This window comes from Ostrinia nubilalis, chromosome 19 (assembly GCF_963855985.1).
Source record: "Ostrinia nubilalis chromosome 19, ilOstNubi1.1, whole genome shotgun sequence".
Lineage (NCBI taxonomy): Eukaryota > Metazoa > Arthropoda > Insecta > Lepidoptera > Crambidae > Ostrinia > Ostrinia nubilalis.
In genome coordinates this window covers 5,484,481-5,504,902 of record NC_087106.1, presented here as the reverse complement: position 1 = coordinate 5,504,902, position 20,422 = coordinate 5,484,481, and the positions used below count along the sequence as shown (strand labels likewise).

General features: G+C 36.0%; 2 protein-coding genes across 3 annotated transcripts in view; one reads left to right on the top strand and one right to left on the bottom strand.

The window, feature by feature from the left end:
- LOC135081108 (carbonic anhydrase-related protein 10-like) overlaps positions 1-20,422 on the bottom strand; it is a 135,117-nt gene that overhangs the window by 86,142 nt on the left and 28,553 nt on the right. The gene's annotated exons all lie outside the window — the stretch shown is intronic.
- Positions 201-19,253, top strand: LOC135080931 (uncharacterized). The gene is made up of 11 exons (XM_063975652.1): positions 201-314; positions 582-831; positions 1,235-1,374; positions 1,913-2,035; positions 2,437-2,585; positions 7,803-7,867; positions 15,448-15,578; positions 16,084-16,297; positions 17,147-17,286; positions 18,242-18,367; positions 19,094-19,253. Exons 1-11 carry the CDS (start codon positions 254-256, stop codon positions 19,246-19,248), a joined length of 1,554 nt encoding a protein of 517 aa, XP_063831722.1. The 5' UTR covers positions 201-253; the 3' UTR covers positions 19,249-19,253.

The window sequence follows — 20,422 nt, the reverse complement described above, 5'->3', positions numbered from 1 at the left end:
AAAAAAGAATATTCATGATAACTCTATTACAAATCAATCATTTAATATCTTTCCTATGTTAATAAATGCTTGTTAATTATTTTCAAGCTGAGAAGAAAAACTGAATTCCTAATGTAAAGATAACAAAAAGTAGGTAACTCCTTCCCATTCTAATCTTACGGAATGACAATGAACTAAATAACAATGAAAAAACGTCTATATAAAATGATGAACAACAATGTGACAGAACAATACAGTTTTGGAAGAGCTAAAAATGGCAAGTAAATTCGTCTGTCTGCTTTTGCTGGTCTGCGCGTCGTATACTGCTGCACAAGGTAATTATTTTCTGAAATAACCCACAATAATCTCATCATCGGTCTATCGAGCATGAGGCTACAACAATTACAACGTTTTTTGGTCTCCATTCATTGGTAGTATTGGTACCCAGTATGCTATAGGCCAGTGAGTGCCCAAAATTCTCAGCAGTGGACTTATATTAGTATGCACGTTTATAGCTTGATCAGCGCCCATAATACGTTTACCTGGCAACTTCTGCTACCGCTAAGGACAACCTTAGTAGAAGTGTAATTCTTAATTTGCAGACAGTAGCGACAACAGCACCAGTAGCAGCAATGACAGCAGCCAAAACTTGTCCGAACCATGCTCTACCGATGACTTGGACTGTATTCGCCAGTACTTCATGAGCAATGAACGCTGTCGCCCAAGCAGCCATGAGGATGGTGACGCTATCCATAAGGACGTGCAAGTGTCTTATATTCCAAAAATCAACGTGACTGTCATCTCGCTTGATGATTACATCACCTTCTACGGCTCCACGATTAAAAAGTTTTAGTAAGTTTTTACATTTCTTGCCTACTTATTTAGATCACAATTTGAATAAAACCACCAGCCGTTTACCAGGTTTGTTCATTTTAATGGCTGTTGCAACTGCAGTGAAAAATAAACTTTTTTTACCAGTCTTGTCGGAAATAACGAACACATCTTTATTAATGACTGTAGTAACAATCGACGTAGTAAGACAACGCTAAGAAAAACTTAAAGAGGGTGTAACTGGGATGACCGTTTATTTGCCAACTTAGAAGGAAGTCCGTGGCAAAGAAGTAATATTCCTACCTGGCATTACAAAACCTATTCTGATGTGCTAGAATTAATTTCGTTTTTTATGGAATTATTACATTATTAATAATAAATAATATTAGTAACACATTTTAAACATAATTTGTGTTTTTTCCAGCATAAACAACGACAGTAACAACCTGGTGATATCAATCGACTTCGAAGGCATCAACCTCAACTCCCAACGCTGCACCTTCGCCATTAACCAGAGGGGCGAAGAGCCGAAGCTGGTTGAAGATTACGTCAACGCCACTTACTGTTAGTACTTTTATTGCTTCAACATCATGTAATTGCCTTTTGATGATCAGTATGAAATTGGTCATTCTTCTTTTACTATTGCGTGCGTACAACTGAGCCTATGTTGTCAAACTTTAAATCATGCCATAAGTATCTGACATTGCTTAATTGGTCTGACAACTTTTATGAGGGTACCCTCCAACACAGGAATCAATTGATACAAATTTCCTATTTCCTAACCAGACTTCACCCCGATTTTAAAAGTATGTTGTGGGAAGAGAATCCTAGATCATTGTTCTGATTGAGCAAAGCAAGAATCTTAGAGTGGGCCCAGTTACTGGAAGAAAAAATATTTAAAAATTCAATCCAGGGACGTGGCCAGTGGACCAAGCTAAAAGTGGGCCAAGTCGCTGAAAGACTCGAAAATTGGCTTTTAATTTCCAAAAATGAAGAAAAAATATTTAGCTATGGTTTTGGACCTCATGTCATCTCAAGAAAAGAGTTTTAGAAAATGTATATTTAGGAGTAGTTAAAGGTGTTTTATATTTTGTGCTTCCAGCTGCCGAAATAACTGCTGTAATTTCTGGACGTGGCAAAGAAATAAGGTCAGCTGAAGTCAGCGGCTACAGCACCAACGCCTACCCACCGTTCGAACTTGGACCCAAAATCTCGGAGAGTTCAGGTAATTTTTCATTGCTTTTATTTTTTGTTTGTGGATTAGCAGCAAGGTAGAAATTGGCTTCTGGCACAATCTGGCGTTTGAGCCTTACTAAAATCGGCGCGTGTTTTATATAAATCAGTTATTTTCAAATTGAACATTGGTCATGATGTTTTGTATGTCGAATTAAGTTAATTTGAAAAAAAGATTGTTATGTTAGTTCGTGTTCCTTGTGATTTATGTTTTAGCATTTATTTTCTAATCATTATTATGATATTTTGAAAAAACGGGTAATTTTATGTACAGAAAGTACACACAGCAAACATATTTGATTTTCTTTTGTTATACTGAAATAGGATAATTGAAATTATCGTTACTCTTTCTTCTTTCTTTAAATTTTTATATGCTAACTTTCACTTTTTCAGATGAGGTGGTCCAAGCTATGTACCAGGAGTTGGTGTCAGACATTCCTACAGCAGTTCAGGAGCTTCTCCTGACCAAAGCTTCATACTTCTTCTACGTCTACCTGCAATCTTACATTTGCGACTACGACATCGAGTACACTGGACAGATGGTTTAAATTTTTGGAATATACCTAGTGTCAATTCCATTGAACCATTCTCTAAACTAAATTCATCTTGTTTCTTTTCTGGCGGATGAAATACAGACTATGAAATATCATTTACAATCTAAGGGAATAAATTTTAATTACTCGTCGTATTTTACTTGCATTGTACAGTCAGCTGTGAAAAGTTCTGTAACAGTCTATTTCGATACTAGATTCAAAATTTGCTAGCACGGTCTTTCTTGGCCTTGATCAAACTTGACCTTCATTGGTCGGGTTTTTATTGGCGGTCAAGCTGTAGATCCTGGCTACTCAGGCGTTGCAGCCATGGGAACGAGAGGTGGGAGTGATTAATGAGATAGAAAAATCTAATGTTTTTATGCAACTGACTGTACTATGGAAGTAGTTCGGTGTTTCTTCTAAGTTTACCAGTGTTTGGAAATTCTAGCAGTTTAAGAAATAAATGGGCAAAGAGTTAGTAATTAAGTATTAAGTCATTTTGCTTACAATCCAATTATGATCATCATTTCAGTTGCGTTTCATGAATGATGTTTTAAATATTATTTTGACAGTCATTCCCTTTCACGTTTATTACATCTTTTTCTTTAATTTTTATTAGCAGGTGTTTCATTTGTGTATAATTATCATAATAAATAGCAATTATAAAAGGCGTGTGTTTAATTTTCGTCCTAATGTTTACACAATCTGGTAGTTACTTATTTTTGTAATTAGTATATGACGTCAATTTAGTAATCTACATTACATAATTTTTTATTATTAATTTTATGCTCAGAACAAATAAAAATGTCACTAACAAGAATTTATAGTTTGTTGCTATGAAATCACTATCAAAAGTTGCCAAAGCAGTATTAATAAAATTATCAAACATTAGGATCACACAATCTAATAATCCCGGTAAAACTGTTTTCACACTGAAGCAGTGCTGTATTGCTAAATACAGTTAGGTATTGCTCTGAGAATATAAAAATCAATAAAATAAAGAAAGAAAGGGATGAACATCTCGTTTTCTGCACCTGGGTATTTTTGGTGTTACCAGATTGTCTTTTTGTATGACTAAAACCTAGCTAAAGTTAATACGGGTAAGTATGAAATTCAATTCTTTATTGCGTTTAAGGATGTTCTAAAAAAATTGGCGAATTTTTCTTCAATGTTCATTGGTAAAATTTCTTTATTTCATCTTTTTTTTTAAGTCATTTTAAATTCTTCATGTTCATGTTACGCTTATTGTTAGATTTTTCACTAGAAATAAATCTTTAAAAAACAGCTCGTCCTAAGTGGCGTATTTTTTTACATATAGGTACTCAATAAAAAATTCTTATGAAAATTAAAATGACATCAACAAGTCTTTTTTTATTTTGTTGCTATGAAGGCACATAAAGGCACGATGCCGTAATAACTTAGACAGCATTATAATCACAATAATTCTGATACAGCTGTGTTTACACTAAACCTAAATATATAGTGGGCTGCTCAAATACTATTGTCATATTCTAAGGAAATTGGTTTGAGTAAAGGCCTATGAAAGGTATTAAAATTAAGTAAAAACTTTAACTCTAGACACGCCACTTAAAATGACCTGTTTTTGAAGTTTAAAATTCTAGTTCTTCAAAAACAAGTCGTTCAGTGACGACGTTAAAATAATTTTTAAAACTCTACTTAGAAAAAAATATACATTATAGATTATTAGTTACGTGCCTAACCTGTGCCCGCGACTTTGTATGAGTGAGTAGCTATGTTTTCTAAAATTATCTAATTTTCTTCATTTTTCTTTTCCTGAGAACCTTCTACGAGTATTAGAAAAGTTTAAGAAAAGCTATTAAAATTGTGGTAAACCCACTCGTAACAATCATAATAATATTTTGTTTACCAAGAAGGGTTAACAAGACTTAAGAAATCCTTTTAAAAACTGAACTTAAAAACTCAAGATCATTGGTAATTTCAAGGGTTAAAGTCTATTACTATCACATTGTTCCTCTTTTCCACTGCAGACTAGGTACTTTTAGTTGGCTGATAGTTGGGTCGGGCTGGTATCGGTCGATTCCTCTTAAAAATTGGAACCCGACCCAACTATCGGCCGACTAAAAGTTTGCAATCTGCGGGGTGTCTTAGCCTAGGTGCAGACCACCGACTTTTGGTCGGCCGATAGTTGGGCTCGATTCTAATTTGTATGAAGAATCGGCCGATACCAAATCGGTGTAATGTGCGCACTTCCATACATGCCCATACTGATTAAATGCCCGACTAAACTATAGGCCAACAAAAAATTTGGTGGTCTGCGTCTTGGCTTAGTGGAACGTAGCCTAAGATCCATACTGCAGACTTTTAGTTGACCGATAGTTAGGACGGGCTGTTAATCGGTATGAACATATATGGAAGTGCGCACATTGGAAATCGGCCCAACTATCAGCCGACTAAAGCCTGGTCTGCGAGCACGTAGAATTTTGTCCAATGATGGGTAGCTTGGGGTCATTGGACAAAATTCTGCGTGCTCGCAGACCGGACTATAGTCTAGCCGTCTATAAGACAGCAATATACCTAGATAAATATTATAATTTCGAACGATAGACAGATATTTCTACACAGTAACTAATTTATTGATATAATATTAGTATTCTAAGTAGATAATCTTACAATAATACTATCAGATTATCAGATTATAAACAATGCCTATAGTAACTGATAAAGCCGTGACTAGAGTGTGAATTCGTATAAAGCTTTGTTTGATAAAATTACATAATCAAACAAAATATTATTTTATTGTGTCTTATCACATAATACATAGATACTAGCTTTTTCACGTGGTTTCAACTTTCAGGAATAATATGTAAAATTAAAGTTACTAGGAAAGATATGCTACATAAAACGATATTTCATCCACTTAAAGTAGTTTTCTTCAAATTTTTTGTTTTCACATAATAATGTATTTTTAGAACCTACATCAAAATAGTTTGAAATGCAGTATGTCAAAGGTAATATAATAACAAACTTAATTACCTATTCTCAGAAGTTAAGACAGCAGTTTTTCCTATAGAAAACTATACATATTTATCTATTTATTTACCAATTTTTCGTTAACATTTTATGTAATTAAAATAGTAAGACACGGGTCTTAACGCGACGTTTGTTAACTCATAATGTAACAACATAATGTAACTCATTAATAAACGTCGCGTTAAGACCCGTGTCTTAGGCTGAGTTGCACCACCTAACTTTAACGGTAACTTTGACGATAACCGGTGCTTTTTGTATGGAGTTTGACAGATTTTTGACGTTTGTCAAAGTTAAAGTAAGACGGTGCAATCCAGCCTTACTATTTTAGTTGACATGGAACGCGAAAATTTAAAATCTTATTTTATGTAAGATTTCTTATACTTATCTTTCAAATATGAAATGCAAATGAATAAACAAACTTCCATCTTGTTTAAACTAGGCATATAAAAGATAACCCTATCTAATATTTAAAAGAGACTAATAAAATACGAGAGGTATTATAAGTGACACACCTACGCAGCGTGTCTCGACATGTGATTTTAGAGACAGGTAATAGGTACTAGGTTATAATGTAGCGTTACATAATAATAATATCATAGTCATAGTCATAAATAGTACACAGGGTGGCCCAGAAAGAAAAGCACTTTTGAAAATTCAAGCAAAAAAAATCTATGCAGTTTTGTAGAACTTTATTTATCACAATTTAAAGAAAATTAATTGAAATTTATTTTTAAATTTACCTTTATTAAATTACATCGTCCTGGAGATTTCCTCGACACTTACAACATTCGATCAACATACATCAAAATCTAAAAAAGCATTCGTTAGAGTTACCTCGAACCTATTTTCAATTTTTTGCCGAATGTTCTACTTCAGTTGCTTTATGGTTGTTGGATTATAAATACTCTATTCTTAAGATAACACCACAAAAAGGAGTTTTCTGGAGTGAGATCTGAGATGTCATTCCTGCCTGAAATTATTTTTTTCGGAAACAGTCTCTTACCCACCTAAATGCTCTCATTTGAAGTGTGACACATAGCCCCGTAGTTTTCGTTTCCATGAATTTTCAAAATTGCATTTCTTTCTGGGCCACCCTGTATAAAACGTATCTATTTTCGATAGTTCAATTGTTATAACTTAAGAGATTATCTGATAATTTAGAAATAGTGATTCATCGGGCAATTATCGAAAAAATATCTCTACATATTTAATTGAAAGAAAAACGTACTTACTAACTTTTAGGTACCTACGAACGTCGGAGTTTTTTAAAGTTTTTTCACGGACTAAAGAAACTTTAGGTTAAAATATCAGACTGTTTCTTAGACTAAGTATTTGATTATTTATATAAAATACCTATGTAGGTAATTAATTACATGCGAAGTCCGGGCGGGTTGCTGGCATAATAAATAAAATAGATACCTACACCTGAATCTAATTCTACATAATTTATTATCATAAAAGATACAGGTTGTTCTTTTTATAGTTGATCAAACAAAAATGGATCAACCATTTTTACTACTATACTGCTACTAGAATACTGAGCTGTGTGTTTTCCAAAAGAAATAAAAAATAAATTTGAACTACAGGAGCAAAATCAAAATTCTCAATCAAAATTCTCAAAAAACTATCGTAAATAAATGAAAAATAATAAATAAATTGGTCTCCATATTTTAATGGCTGATTACTGATGACAATGTATTGTAATATCTAGACACGTGGCAGCGTGTCAAGCCAAGTTCAAGCAAAGTAACTGGCTAGCCAGCGCCGAGTGTAATATTAGGGGAGACTGGGTACGGTTGAAACAAAGGACGGTTGAAACAGAGCAAATATCTCGTAAACGGTTCCGCGAGGAGTTGGGGGTCCTAGGGGAAAAAGAAGCGGACAACAGGTCCGAACACGAATTTAGTGCCTAAAACTTCCTGACGCGTTGACGTTGTGTGCAAAACGCCATATTGTTTTTTACTACCCAAAAGTAAGTATTTTTCTTCAGACATTAACGCTTATACTGCCTGTTCTTTTTATTTGAATGTCTCGAGTGTGCGTTTGCGATTATAATGAAGCTTGTAGAATAAGGGCCAGTAACTATTTTTAATGTGTTATCATTAGTGTCGAAACTGTAAAGTATATTTTACCAAAAGTGGAGTTGGGGACGGTTGAAACATTTTTTGTGGGTACGGTTGAAACAGAAAATTTATTAATGTTTATTTTTTGTAGATACCGAGAGTTTGGGTAAGGAAGATTTCCCGAGAGGAAATTGACCTAGTAAAGCATAAGAGGAGGTAAAAGCTGGAGATTCACTGCGGAAAGCGGTGGAAAAGTATGGTTTGAAAAAAAAAACGATTTTCGTTAACTTTATTCAGAATGTTAATATTATTTTATTATTAATGTTTATTAGGTTTGGAAATATCATTTACTTAATCATATTTCTGTTATTTTTTTAAATGTTTACTACTTATAAAAGGCTAATTAATGTTTTAGAAATATTAAATACTTAGACTGATTAATGTCGTCATGTGGTACCATAATTTTAATATTCGTAGTGTTAATGATAAATAAAACACGTTTTATTAGTACTTATTGTATTATTTGTATGTATTTCAACACATCCCAATCGCTGTTTCGACCGCCCCTGGCATGGGGACGGTTGAAACAATTTTTTTTTTTAAATTTCGTATATTTCTATAAATAGTAACCCGGGAAGTATAATGATACAGCCACATCATAGCTAAAACTTAAAATTTCAATTTCACGTATCGTAATCGTCACTTGGTTATTAAACAACAAAATTATAGACAATAAAAGCAAAATTGTTTCAACCAGTCTCCCCTACACGAACCATTTGGTGCAAATATTTTTTAATATTTGAACTTTAGTCCCACTGGAAACGTTATTGCGTTAGAATCAATCCTTTCTTAGATGATCAAACGAACTTACCAAGTGAAGTTCGATCTGAATTATCCTGTTTTCGCCGAAGAGATTTATTTTACCGTGTAGTACCCCTGTACGACAAGCCAAACCGCACACAATATTCAGCGTAGTAGTAGTAAAAAACAAAAGAGCGGGCAACCCCACCCCTACCACGCTGTGGGCTCGGTGTCCGAGCGGTCTCATTATATTTAGAGAAGAGATGACATTGACGTTTACCTCCAGGGAAGAAGATATAGAAATCTTCGGGTTGGGAGGGACCTTAAATCTCTTCGGCGAAAACAGGATAATTCAGATCGAACTTCACTTGGTAAGTTCGTTTGATCATCTAATTATCCTGCTTTCGCCTCCGAGATTTATTTTACCGTGTAGATGTTTAGAGCATGGATCAATGTCCATGTTAAATGGTTAAGAGAGTAAATGTCAATGTACTAAATACATAATAAAGCAATATTTTTGTATTAGAATCGTATTGCATCACTTATTCATAACAATAACAAGTATCACGGTCTCAACAAGATTTTGTTCATTATAGAGTATTATTATATACATTTATTTGTACTTCTATTAACTGTTAAGTACGACTACTGATTGTAAAAAGTTGCCAAGACAGTTGACAGAGCATCCTGTCTATCCAGCACACTGGCTAATTGTGTCAACGTTGACAGCGGCGCAAACCGCAGGCCATACTGCCGCGTGTCGCGTGCTGTGTGGGCCGAACGCCCTCGTGTCGACACTCCTTTCCTATATTTATCCAGTTTCATCTCAGAACTGAGCTTGACGACGGTAGTGGTTAACACCGAATCGATCACAGTGACTGCAAGGCTAACACTCTGATTGTTGTAAAACATAAGCTCACTTGCATTTTAATTAAATAAATAAATAATGTGGTTAATTAAAACTTATTAATTTATTTGGATACAGTTTGACCAGTATTCCAAAACAGTATTAATTTGGATTCCAAGTAACACTGTTGCGAGGAAAAAGTTTGGTTTCTATTTAATAGCACTATTTAATAGCAATCTTTTGATTCTTGAAACCTGACCAATAAATTATAATATTTATTTAAATAATTATATATTTCAATAAATTATATGATTTCACTAACGATATTGCTAAGCGGTGGTTATTTAATGTTATTATAGGATGCACCCGACTTTAGAATATGCTAAGAAAATAGAGTAAGGTAGGTACAATGATGTAATTGAGCATTGTAAAAATATTTATTTGTCAGTCATTTGGTGTAGTGGTTTCGAAACGGACTACTATGCCGAGAGGTCCCGGGTTCGATCCCCGGCCGGGCAGAAATTGAATTGATACATTTTAATTTCTGTGATGGGTCTAGGTGTTACTATGTATAATATGTACTTATGTATATAAAAACGGTATTTAAGTATGTTTATATCCGTTGTCTAGGACCCATAGCTTTGCTCAGTTTGGGACTAGGAGCGTAGTGTAAAATGTCGAAAGAAGGATATTAAAATTTATTTATTATTTGCGGAGTGTATAGCGGAGTCTGGTACGTTTTGTTTGATCAACGACTGCCAAATACAAAACTCACTGCCAAGGAAAGGTAAGCTTAAATGGGCAATATGGTACTACTGATGTACCTGTTGCCCCGGCATTCTATTTTATTTTTATTTTTTATTTTTTTTATTTTTAGTGAAAAAACGTATTAACGTCTAAAAAAAAATGGTCGCCATTCTAAGGCGAATTAATTGGAATTAATTCATGTTAATCGTGTAGAAATCTCTACGCCAGACGATAAAATATGAATTATGACTAAATATCAAACAAAGTTCAAGAAACAAAAAATAGTTTTATGTCATGTACTGAAACCAAAGCGTCTAACATTTTCTGAGACAATATTAAACCAAGCTCCTACTCCGTGTCTTTATTCAGACACCTTGATTCAGTCAGCTTCAGTATTATGACTGTGATGATTGAATTTTTATAATCATGTTAAGAAAAAATAACAAAATACTAATTCTCAATTTATACTTCATAGAAAGGGAAGAAAGACTCATTCATTATTATGAGTTTGTGGCAGCGTTATCGATTCGTAAAATAATATCGCATTATTTTTTGGTATTATTAAAAAATGTCCTATCTAAATTGAAGGTTACAAGTAGTGGTAGTACTGGTAGGTACCTACATAATACATAGTTTATTTTATGTGGTTGATTCGTTCTTTGACTGACCAAAGTCCACTAGTCCGGTTGTTATTACAAGCGGCCCGATTTCTTTTTTGATGCGTCAATAATTTTGTATTACATTGATTACAATGTAATTATTATTGTGTTATATTTATAAAGACATAGTTATTATCGCTTTAACGCATAATTAGATACTTTGCTTGTCTAAAAGATTTAGCAAGATAAGAAATGATTCAATGTATTTCATGATGTCGCATCTCTTCTTATGAGAATTCTAACGTTATACATAAATAATTTATACGAACCAATTGTAAAACAGTACATGGAGTTAAAACTGACCTTTTTTTTTTTTTTTTTAGTAAATAAATAATAATAATGATGATGAAGCCTTACTTTGTAAGACTATCAATAGTATTATTAGCATTAATCATACATTGATTAGTAGGTACAAACCTACATAATAATGTTTTTCCAATACAAGAAAAAAATGACATCATCTTATGTACCGATACCGATACAGTTTAAGGTAGCTCTTAGATTTTATCTATTATTTATAGATACAAGCTGGTGAGACGTCATGAATAAAAAAATAAACTTTGTAAAAATATCAGGGCTAAAGCAAGGCCGCAAAGAGACAAACAAAAATGTTGCCTGTTTGTTCAGATACAAAACAAACATCCGTTAAAATAAAACCATAATTATATAAGGTGTTATTTTTTGTACTGATCATACTTTACCAACGCATCTAATAAAATCATACAAATACAACCCAAGTGTTTTTAAAAAAAAATTCAGGCTAGTTTTCGAGTAAAACGACAAAGAATGTTTCGAAAAAAATAAAAAATAAATCATCCTTTGAGCGCGGTGAGTATTCGTTTGTACGCACTATCGTAGTAGCCGGCCGAGGGCAACGACCACTGCCACGTGCCGCGCCGCGTGAGTCGGCCATATTGATATCGCTGCCAGTCGCTCCGCGCCCACAGCCCGCGCCGAGCCGCCGATCGGCATGCGGGAGCGCAACAACATAAATAATCGTCCCAGTCCGTCCAATGCGCCCAAACGTATTGCAGTGTATGTGTGATTTATTACAATGCCGCGCTTGATCAATAACAAAACGCAGGTGAAATTATGTTTCGGGCACACTAACTGGCCGACGAGAAACATTGACGAGTCGAAAACCTTCATACCTTGCTTGTTTGGAGCCGCGCAGCGCTTCAGGGAGCGCAGCCGTATCCTGACTTGACGAGATTCCGTGCGCTTCGAGGACGAAGTTCTGGATTTCAATTTCAATCACCGGCACAGTGCTGGCGGTACCCAGATGCGAGCGCCGCAGACGGCGGCTTTTGCGTAAAAATACGGAATGCCTTATCAAGGAGTTGTTGCCAGAGGGCCACGACCGCGACCTAGTTCTATCGATGGTTATTGCGGAAGTCTACCTAGGTACATACCTACAGTGTGATTTGGACAGATGAGTTCTTGTTTACGCGAAAGGGACTTTTTCCGTTAAAAAGTTAGTGCGCGAATTGTGAATACAACATCCGACGTGGTGTCTAGTGAACAGCAAGCAAGTGTGCAGCCCGAAAGCATTACCTCAATTCGATCGTGGCTAGATTAGACAGTGCAAGACAGTGTTTACGTGAACATTCAACAAAGGCTTGACGTTCAAAATGTATTGTGATTAGTGTAATAATAACCTAGGAACTTTAAATAACAACATTCAAAATAGGTAAATGTGTGAATAAGTAAAATCAATGAATCTAAAGTGTGATGGCAAATCATAATTTAGGAATTAAAACCAGGAAAATTGATCAGTGAGTTTTATTTACAACACCTATTCATATTCAATATTAGGGTGCATTTCCACTGAAGCGAAGCGAAGTAGTAATAGGTATGTACCTATCAATTTTTTATTACGTCTCTAAATAAATTGCGTAGGCATTACGAAACCGTAGATATTGAATTCCAATTTCTATCCTATTTTAAATTTCTAGTTTAACGCGGATGATTCGCCTCGGTTCGTTGGAAAAGTCCCCCGCTATTACACTAATGAAAATACACTTATTTACCTACTTATGTAGCTAGATTTTGTTTCTCCCAGCGCGTAGTACCTATTAACATGACGTAACATCGTACATACTCACGAGTGATAATTTTTGGTAACGTAGGTTTAGTGTAATCTAACCTTTATGTGTGTGAACGTTGAATGAATGCGCGCGGCCATTGTTCGTACTCGTATGAATGAAATGAGTAAAGAAAGAGAGAGAGGCAGTGAGTGAAGACAGGATGGTTGTAAAAATAATATCTTTTTTTTGTTAGGAAAAGTAAAAACAAAAACTAGCCTGAATTTTTTTTTAAAAACACTTGGGTTGTATTTGTATGATTTTATTAGATGCGTTGGTAAAGTATGATCAGTACAAAAAATAACACCTTATATTTGCTTTTCAATGGCTATCGTGTTTATGTAATAAACATATTATATTAATAAGTTTCTTTAAACCATAAATGAATCTTTTGTTAAAAGTTTAATTGCGGCTAAAATATCATCCCTTTTGAAGTGCTTAAACCACATAAACTTTGTTTAGCATCTTATATAAACGCTATCTAAGTCCACCATCAAGGAACATTTTTTTTTTTTTTTTTAACAAGTGGGTAATCTCAGAATGTACTCGTGTCGACGGATGCGATTAAGAATATTCTTAATATCAACGTCTCTGCGCCGACGTGTATAATTATTTGTTTGTATAATTAATTATGTTTACTCGCATGGTTATGATGATTATGAAAAAAATCATCTGGGTTCGATTCGGGAATCGAATAGGTATCTCGGTACAATAAATTCTGAACCGGATAATATGTACATTGCATTTAAAATAAAAATATTTTAAGCGGCCAGCACATACCTGTACATAGATGGCGCGTCGTCTAGGGACGCGGGTTACCTTGGTGTTCTGGTCGGTCTTTAATGGCGCTTCCCGCGTTGCGCTGGCAGCGCTGGGCATGCGGCGGCGGCGGCGCGGCGCTGCGGCGTAAATAAAGGCGCCTGCGCTTGTGGAAGGCGGCGTGGTTGCGCCGCGGGCGGGTGATAGGTCTTAGCCCATCATACCATACAGCAGGGCGTAGCTTGTCGGTACGGCCTCTGTATAAAGCCTCGATTCACACAGTTATGCGAACGGCTAAAGCTTAAATTATATATTCAGTGCAGCAGCCTGGATTAGTTGTCATATCAAATAAATACCTCTTTTCCCGTTTTAGAGGATTATAATGAGTTATAGTTGTCGACCGTCGATGTAATTGGTCGACCGACCGGAAATGTAGAAAGATCTTTGTAAGTTTCCAACAAAAAAAAATGTGAGACTGATAAGTACTCACAATCACAATGTCAGTTAATATGAGTCGTTGCATAGAAAACACGACATATTGTCATACTTCATATATAAAGTAGGCATTTATTTCCACTTCGACTCGGTTCGGTCAACAAACCGGCCTAAGGTTTATTTAGGATCTTTTATTCTGACCTTATAATAGCAAGTAATGAATCTACATAAATGCACTTTGAATTTTGATCTGATACTTATTTCTTTCTTACTAGCCTTTGTATTTAGACCAATATCGATTGGTGTAATGTATAAAAATACGAAACAACAAAATTATTCAGTTACCCTTTGTAGCATTGAACAATGTGTATGGCCACAGGGTCATCGGTCGTTATAAAAGCAGGCGGAGGCTCGACTGGGGCGAGTGCGTCCGCGGCGCCGGGTCATCATGCTCCAAGACGGTTGATGGTTCATAAGGTGTAAGGCCAAGAAGGCAAGCTCTTAATGTGGGTAGTTTCGTAAAAACGCAACATTTTTCTGTATGAGCTCATTATGTTCTGTTTTTACGGCTTTTAAAAATGGCCGAAAAGAAGATACTTAACTCGTAAAAGTGAATAATATTACAATACCTGGCTATCTCGGTAGTTAATATCTCGTTTTTACTCGCTAGAGCAAAAAACGGCTACTGGTTAAAAAATAACCGAACATAAAGTGGCTGCTGGTTAATATCTTGTATTAACGCTACTGGTTAAAAAATGACCCGCAAAAATGACCGAATATAAAGTGGTTGCTGGTTAATATCTCGTATTAACTCGCTAGAGCAGAAAATGGCTACTGGGTAACATCTCGCATTACCTCGGAGAAAAAAAAATGGCTACTGGGTAACATCTCGCATTACCTCGGAGCAAAAGAATGGCTACTGGGTAACATCTCGCATTACCTCGGAGCAAAAAATGGCTACTGGTTAACATCGCGCGTTAACTTGGAGCTAAAAATGGGTCAAAGTTACGCGTCGTGTCACAACGCTTATAATAAAAATGCACGAGCACTTACACAAAATAGTTGTTACAACCAACCTTGTGTTGGGTCTAATTCTCGTCACTACACTGCACAACTTAAAATAATTACGTTTTTTGTCGGTAAAAACGTCCTGGTGACGTCACTTAAGCATTTTTCTTATACTGCGTGCGGTCGTTGCGCGTGCGCACAAAGGAATGAGACCGCTCGGACACCGAGCCCACAGCGTGGTAGGGGTGGGGTTGCCCGCTCTTTTGTTTTTTACTACTACTACGCTGAATATTGTGTGCGGTTTGGCTTGTCGTACAGGGGTACTACACGGTAAAATAAATCTCGGAGGCGAAAGCAGGATAATGTTTCATCAACTATAAAAAACAACCTGTAGGTACAGGTTGCTAAGCTATATTATACTATTTTATCTTATCAGACCAAAAACTAAAATTTTAGGCCTATAAATACTACTGAAAAAGATATCTTATACATAAGATCCAAGGATTTTGTAGAAGAATCTAAAATGGAGTCGAAAATATTTTTTCTTATCCTTCTGATTGGTTTGGTGTACGCTGTTAATGGAGAAGGTAAGTAAATTTTGGTTTGTTTTAAAATATAAGTTTTAAATTAATTTATTTTTGTTAATATCAGGATATTTTATATACTAAAGGCGCGGGTACACGGGATCCGTCATTGACGATTGGTCAAAAAAAGATGATACGTTATGATTTGCATACGGAATTGTGTTTTATTCACGATTCGTTGATCGTGTGAACGTGCCCTTGCTGGTCTTCCTTTTATTTTTCACATTATCTCAGAATTTGCTCAAAATTTTAATAAAGTTTTGAAAGTTTTTTTATAATGGTTGTGCGTGAAGATAACACAGTTCATAAAATACAAATTTAAAAAGGTCCAAGATGAATAGAAGCATAATAAAACTTAGTAAATTGAGCATCACCAACTTTTGTCTTTCATAGAGCTATATTTTTTTTGTATGGTGAGCAATAAGCAGCACTTACTTATTTATCTATGTATGTGCCTAACGACCTGTATCATCAAATTGCCACCACAACAAAACTGCTTATCTTCCAGATAACTTCTATTACCCATGCGGATCCCAAAGCAGCTTAAACTGCATCAGAAACTACTTCGCAAAGACCAGACGATGCCATAGAACCGGTCACCAGGATGGAGTGGCAATCTCAAGACAGGCTCATTTCAAGATGTACGCTCCTATCGCCAACCTAACTGCTTCTTCTGAAGCTGACGTCATCACCTACTATGGATCTGAAGTGACATCTTTCTAGTAAGTCGTGACTTTCTTTTGTTTTTTAATACCTAGACCTCTTTTTACGTTGGGAAATGCTTTGGCTATGCCACTGGCCGATGGGGGTGATGCAGGATTCCGCAAAACTGGACTCACGTGTGAACACACTAGGTATGCGTGTTTGAGATTCGAATCACAAATTCGAATTGCAGTGTACAAACCGGATGATCTTGTAAACTTTAATTTAAAAACACGTATAACTACTAAAAGGATTCCTGCAAAAAACTGTTTCTGTACAAAACAGGATGTCTCCATGGCCACAAGCCCTTATGTGGGACTCTCTCCGCCAGGACCTACTCAATAAAGGCCGAAAGGAAGGGCCTACTCACTAAAACCCGACGGTGTCCACCAGAGCCCAAGAAAACGGAGCCTCGAGTTTGTCCTTGGACATTCGTCTGCAGCTCCATTTCAGGCTATGCTAGAAGATAATGCCACTTAATCTAAATATATATGTCACCGTAAAATTGTGAATTCCGTCAGATTATAATCTGACGTAGTTAAATTACAATCTAACCTAACCTAACTCCACTGTTAGTTTACAATCTAACGCGTTATATTATAAACTGACAGAGTTCACAATTTCACGTTGTCATAACTCTCAAAGGTGACTGACTGACTGACATAGTGATCTATCAATGCACAGCCCAAACCACTGAACGGATCGGGCTGAAATTTGGCATGCAGGTAGATGTTATGACGTAGGCATCCGCTAAGAAAGGATTTTACGAAACTCCACCCCTAAGGGGGTAAAACGGGATCCACGCGTACGAAGTCGCGGGCGGCCGCAAATTTTTCATATATTCTTAAGATCGTTCCTATATTTTTCAGTGTGGACAGAGACACTAGCAACTTGGTGTTGTCTGTAAACTTCGAGGGCGTCAACAAGTACACTCCTGTCATGGACTTCATCGTTAGCCAGAGAGGGAGGGAGCCAGTAGTGGCCTCTGACTACCTTAATGTAACCTATGGTAAGTAGATCTTTAGATCACAATCCTCAAAAACTCTAGTAAATAACCTACATAATATATTAAATGCATATTATTACCTTAAAGTTGCACAGCGTGCTATGGAGAGGGCTATGCTCGGTGTTTCTTTACTAGATCGAATCAGAAATGAGAAGATCCGTAAACGAACTAAAGTCACTGACATAGCCCGACGGATTAGCAAGCTGAAGTGGCAGTGGGCAGGGCATATAGTACGCAAAACTGACGGCCGATGGGGAAGCAAGGTTCTGGAATGGAGGCCGCGTACCGGAAAACGCAGCGTGGGACGTCCACCCACAAGGTGGACCGACGACCTGATAAAGGTAGCAGGAAGGCGCTGGATGTAGGCCGCTACCAACCGTGCGATGTGGAAGTCATTGGGCGAGGCCTTTGTTCAGCAGTGGACGTCCTATTAGGGCTGAAATGATGATGATGATATTATTACCTTTATTTTCTTCAACTAGATTTTGATGCAAAACTTGTCTTATCTTAATGGTTAGGGATAGCAGTTTTGTATTATTTTCTTTGAATATTTTTGTAAGTGTTTTAATGTGTTCAACTCACCCGGGGAGTTTTCATGATTGACAGAAATTATGAACTAAACTATCCTCTAGGTTGTCTACAAGAGATCGCTTATACCGAAAATCTTTTGTATATTCTTTCTTTATCTTTTCTTGCCTTTATTGGTGTACTATAAAGTGTGTTCTATCTGTCTAAGCTAAAGTTTTCGATTCTTTTCAAAGGCATGTATTGTGTCGATGGTTATTTTTACACATAATCTATGTCCGATGTCATAATATTTTAATGGAAATTGTCTGTATTCTGGCCACTGCGATACTAGCACGTACGCTTAGTGCAGAGACCGCTAGACTAAAACTGTACATTAAAATAAACACTTTTTTTCTTGATATTTAATTATGGTTGTGTCTTTTTTCCACAGTCGTAGAACTTACTGGAGTGATTCCTTCTAAGGGGCTTTTGGGGCTTAGGGGTTCGTCCGTGACATCCTACAACATCAACCCTTACCCATCTTTTGCCGTCGGATCTAACATTCAAGAGAGCTCAGGTACATTACTCGTACCATTATAGTTGATATTTTTTTAGCATTAATAGTAGCATCTCAAACTAAACCTGATAAGAGGTAATAACTAACCTTAAGGTTCAGCTAAACCAACGCGATCACATGCGATCAGCCGGCGTGCAGCGATGGCGATCAATGCATTTAAGGTTCAGCCAAACCAACGCGATCACATGCGATCATCTGGCGTGCAGCGATGGCGATCAGACTTAAATGCATTGATCGCGTTGGTTTGACTGAACCTTTAGGCAATTTTTTCAAGTTAATTAATTTACCATACATCTACGAACCGGGTGATGTGAAAATCATTGGGGAGGTCTATGTTCAACAGTGCACGTACTGTGGCTGAAATGATGGTGATGATGATATTCATAACTTTTAGTTGGAGTTCTAAAAATTTTAAGTAATCAACTTTGCTGTGGTTCGATATTTATGGAATAAGTCCTATCCATATTCCAGATTAACACTAACATGAGTCAAATATAACTCTATCTTTTTTCATGCTTAAATCATTAAACTGTTAACCAGAAAATACCGCTATGTTGCGGTGATTATCTTTCCTCCGGGACAAACTTGGCCTTCACTGGTTGGGTTTTTATTGGCGGTCAAGCTGTAGATCCTGGCTACACAGGAGTTGCAGCGAGGGCTGCCAGAGACGGGAATATTCCTTTTTTTAACTACAATATTGGCTAATTTATTTTATTTTCTTTTCAGACCCAGCCATTGCCGCAATGTTCGAAGCTTTAGTCAATAACATACCCACTGCAGTACAGGAGTTGCTTTTGACCAAAGGCCCAATGTTCTACTACGTGTTCCTTCAGCATTACATTTGTGACTTTGGGTTTGAATACTCTGGAGAATTAGTATAATTTTTCAAAATGTACTATGTACCTACTTATTAGTAAAATAAAATACTTCTAAAAACCTATATCATCTTTTTTTTCAAATTATACTCGTATCTTCACTTTTTTTACGCAGTACAAAGCTGGTTGTTAAATGATCTTGGAAATTCCAACGTTCTAATAAAAAAATCTCTTTTATTTGGTTAATGTGCGTGAAGTCAGGTAGATAATTTATACTTAATATTACAAATGCAAAAGTAACTCTGTCTGTCCGTCTGTATCGCTTTCACGCCTAAACCACTGAACCGATTTTGATGAAATTTGGCATAGAGATAGTTTGAGTTCCAGGAAAGGACAAAGGATAGTTTTATCTCGGTTTTTTATACAGGGACGTGCGCGATGATGTTTTTCTATCACAGACAAAATTCACAGACAGAAACCGCGGGCGGAAAGCTAGTTGTACCTAATGTAAGTTGTAAGATGACAAACAGACAAACAGTTTTATTACTGAAAAAACAATGGTTTTGTCAGTAAAGCTCTTCTTTTGACTTCTTTAAATCTCTACTCAACGTATGAGAATCTTATCTAAACGATCTGAGGTAAGAGAGAGACCTACCAATTTTTTTTAGTAGAGCTACAATCAGCAGTGGATAAGCTAGAAATGGAACCAAAACATACTTTTAAAAAGAAACACACAAAAAAGCAAAACCTAATCTTACTTATGTGCATTAACATGTTAATATACCTAAATCTTTGGTTTTTCCGTCGTCCTAGAACTTTCCTTAATTATTCTCTTTAGTGCATAGTAATGCATTTTAATCAACATTTTAATACCAAATAAGTAGGTAACGGCGTGCAAGATATATTTTATTTTTTATTTCTATGTCAGTTTAAAATCCAAGCATACTTATCTGTCTATACTAATATTATAAAGAGGTAAAGTTTGTGTGTTTGTAAATTTGTTAAATCTCGGGATCTACTGAACCGATTTTAAAAATTCTTTCGCTAACAGAAATCCATATTATTGCTGAGTGTCATAGGGTATATAAAAAACCGAAAAATTCCACACGGGCGAAGCCGCGGGCGGAAAGCTACTTATTAAATGAGAAAGTAAAGCTCTGTCTGTCTTTCTGATACTTTTTATCACTAAAACATAACCAATTTAGATGAAACATAAAGAGATAGATTATAGGGAGATCGC

Excerpts from the sequence above, each read along its gene's own strand:
- LOC135080931 (XM_063975652.1), top strand. The coding sequence starts at position 254 with ATGGCAAGTAAATTCGTCTGTCTGCTTTTGCTGGTCTGCGCGTCGTAT. Across the intron at positions 2,036-2,436 it reads CAAAATCTCGGAGAGTTCAG|ATGAGGTGGTCCAAGCTATG; the intron begins GTAATTTTTCAT and ends TCACTTTTTCAG. Across the intron at positions 7,868-15,447 it reads CTAGTAAAGCATAAGAGGAG|GCCTATAAATACTACTGAAA; the intron begins GTAAAAGCTGGA and ends CTAAAATTTTAG.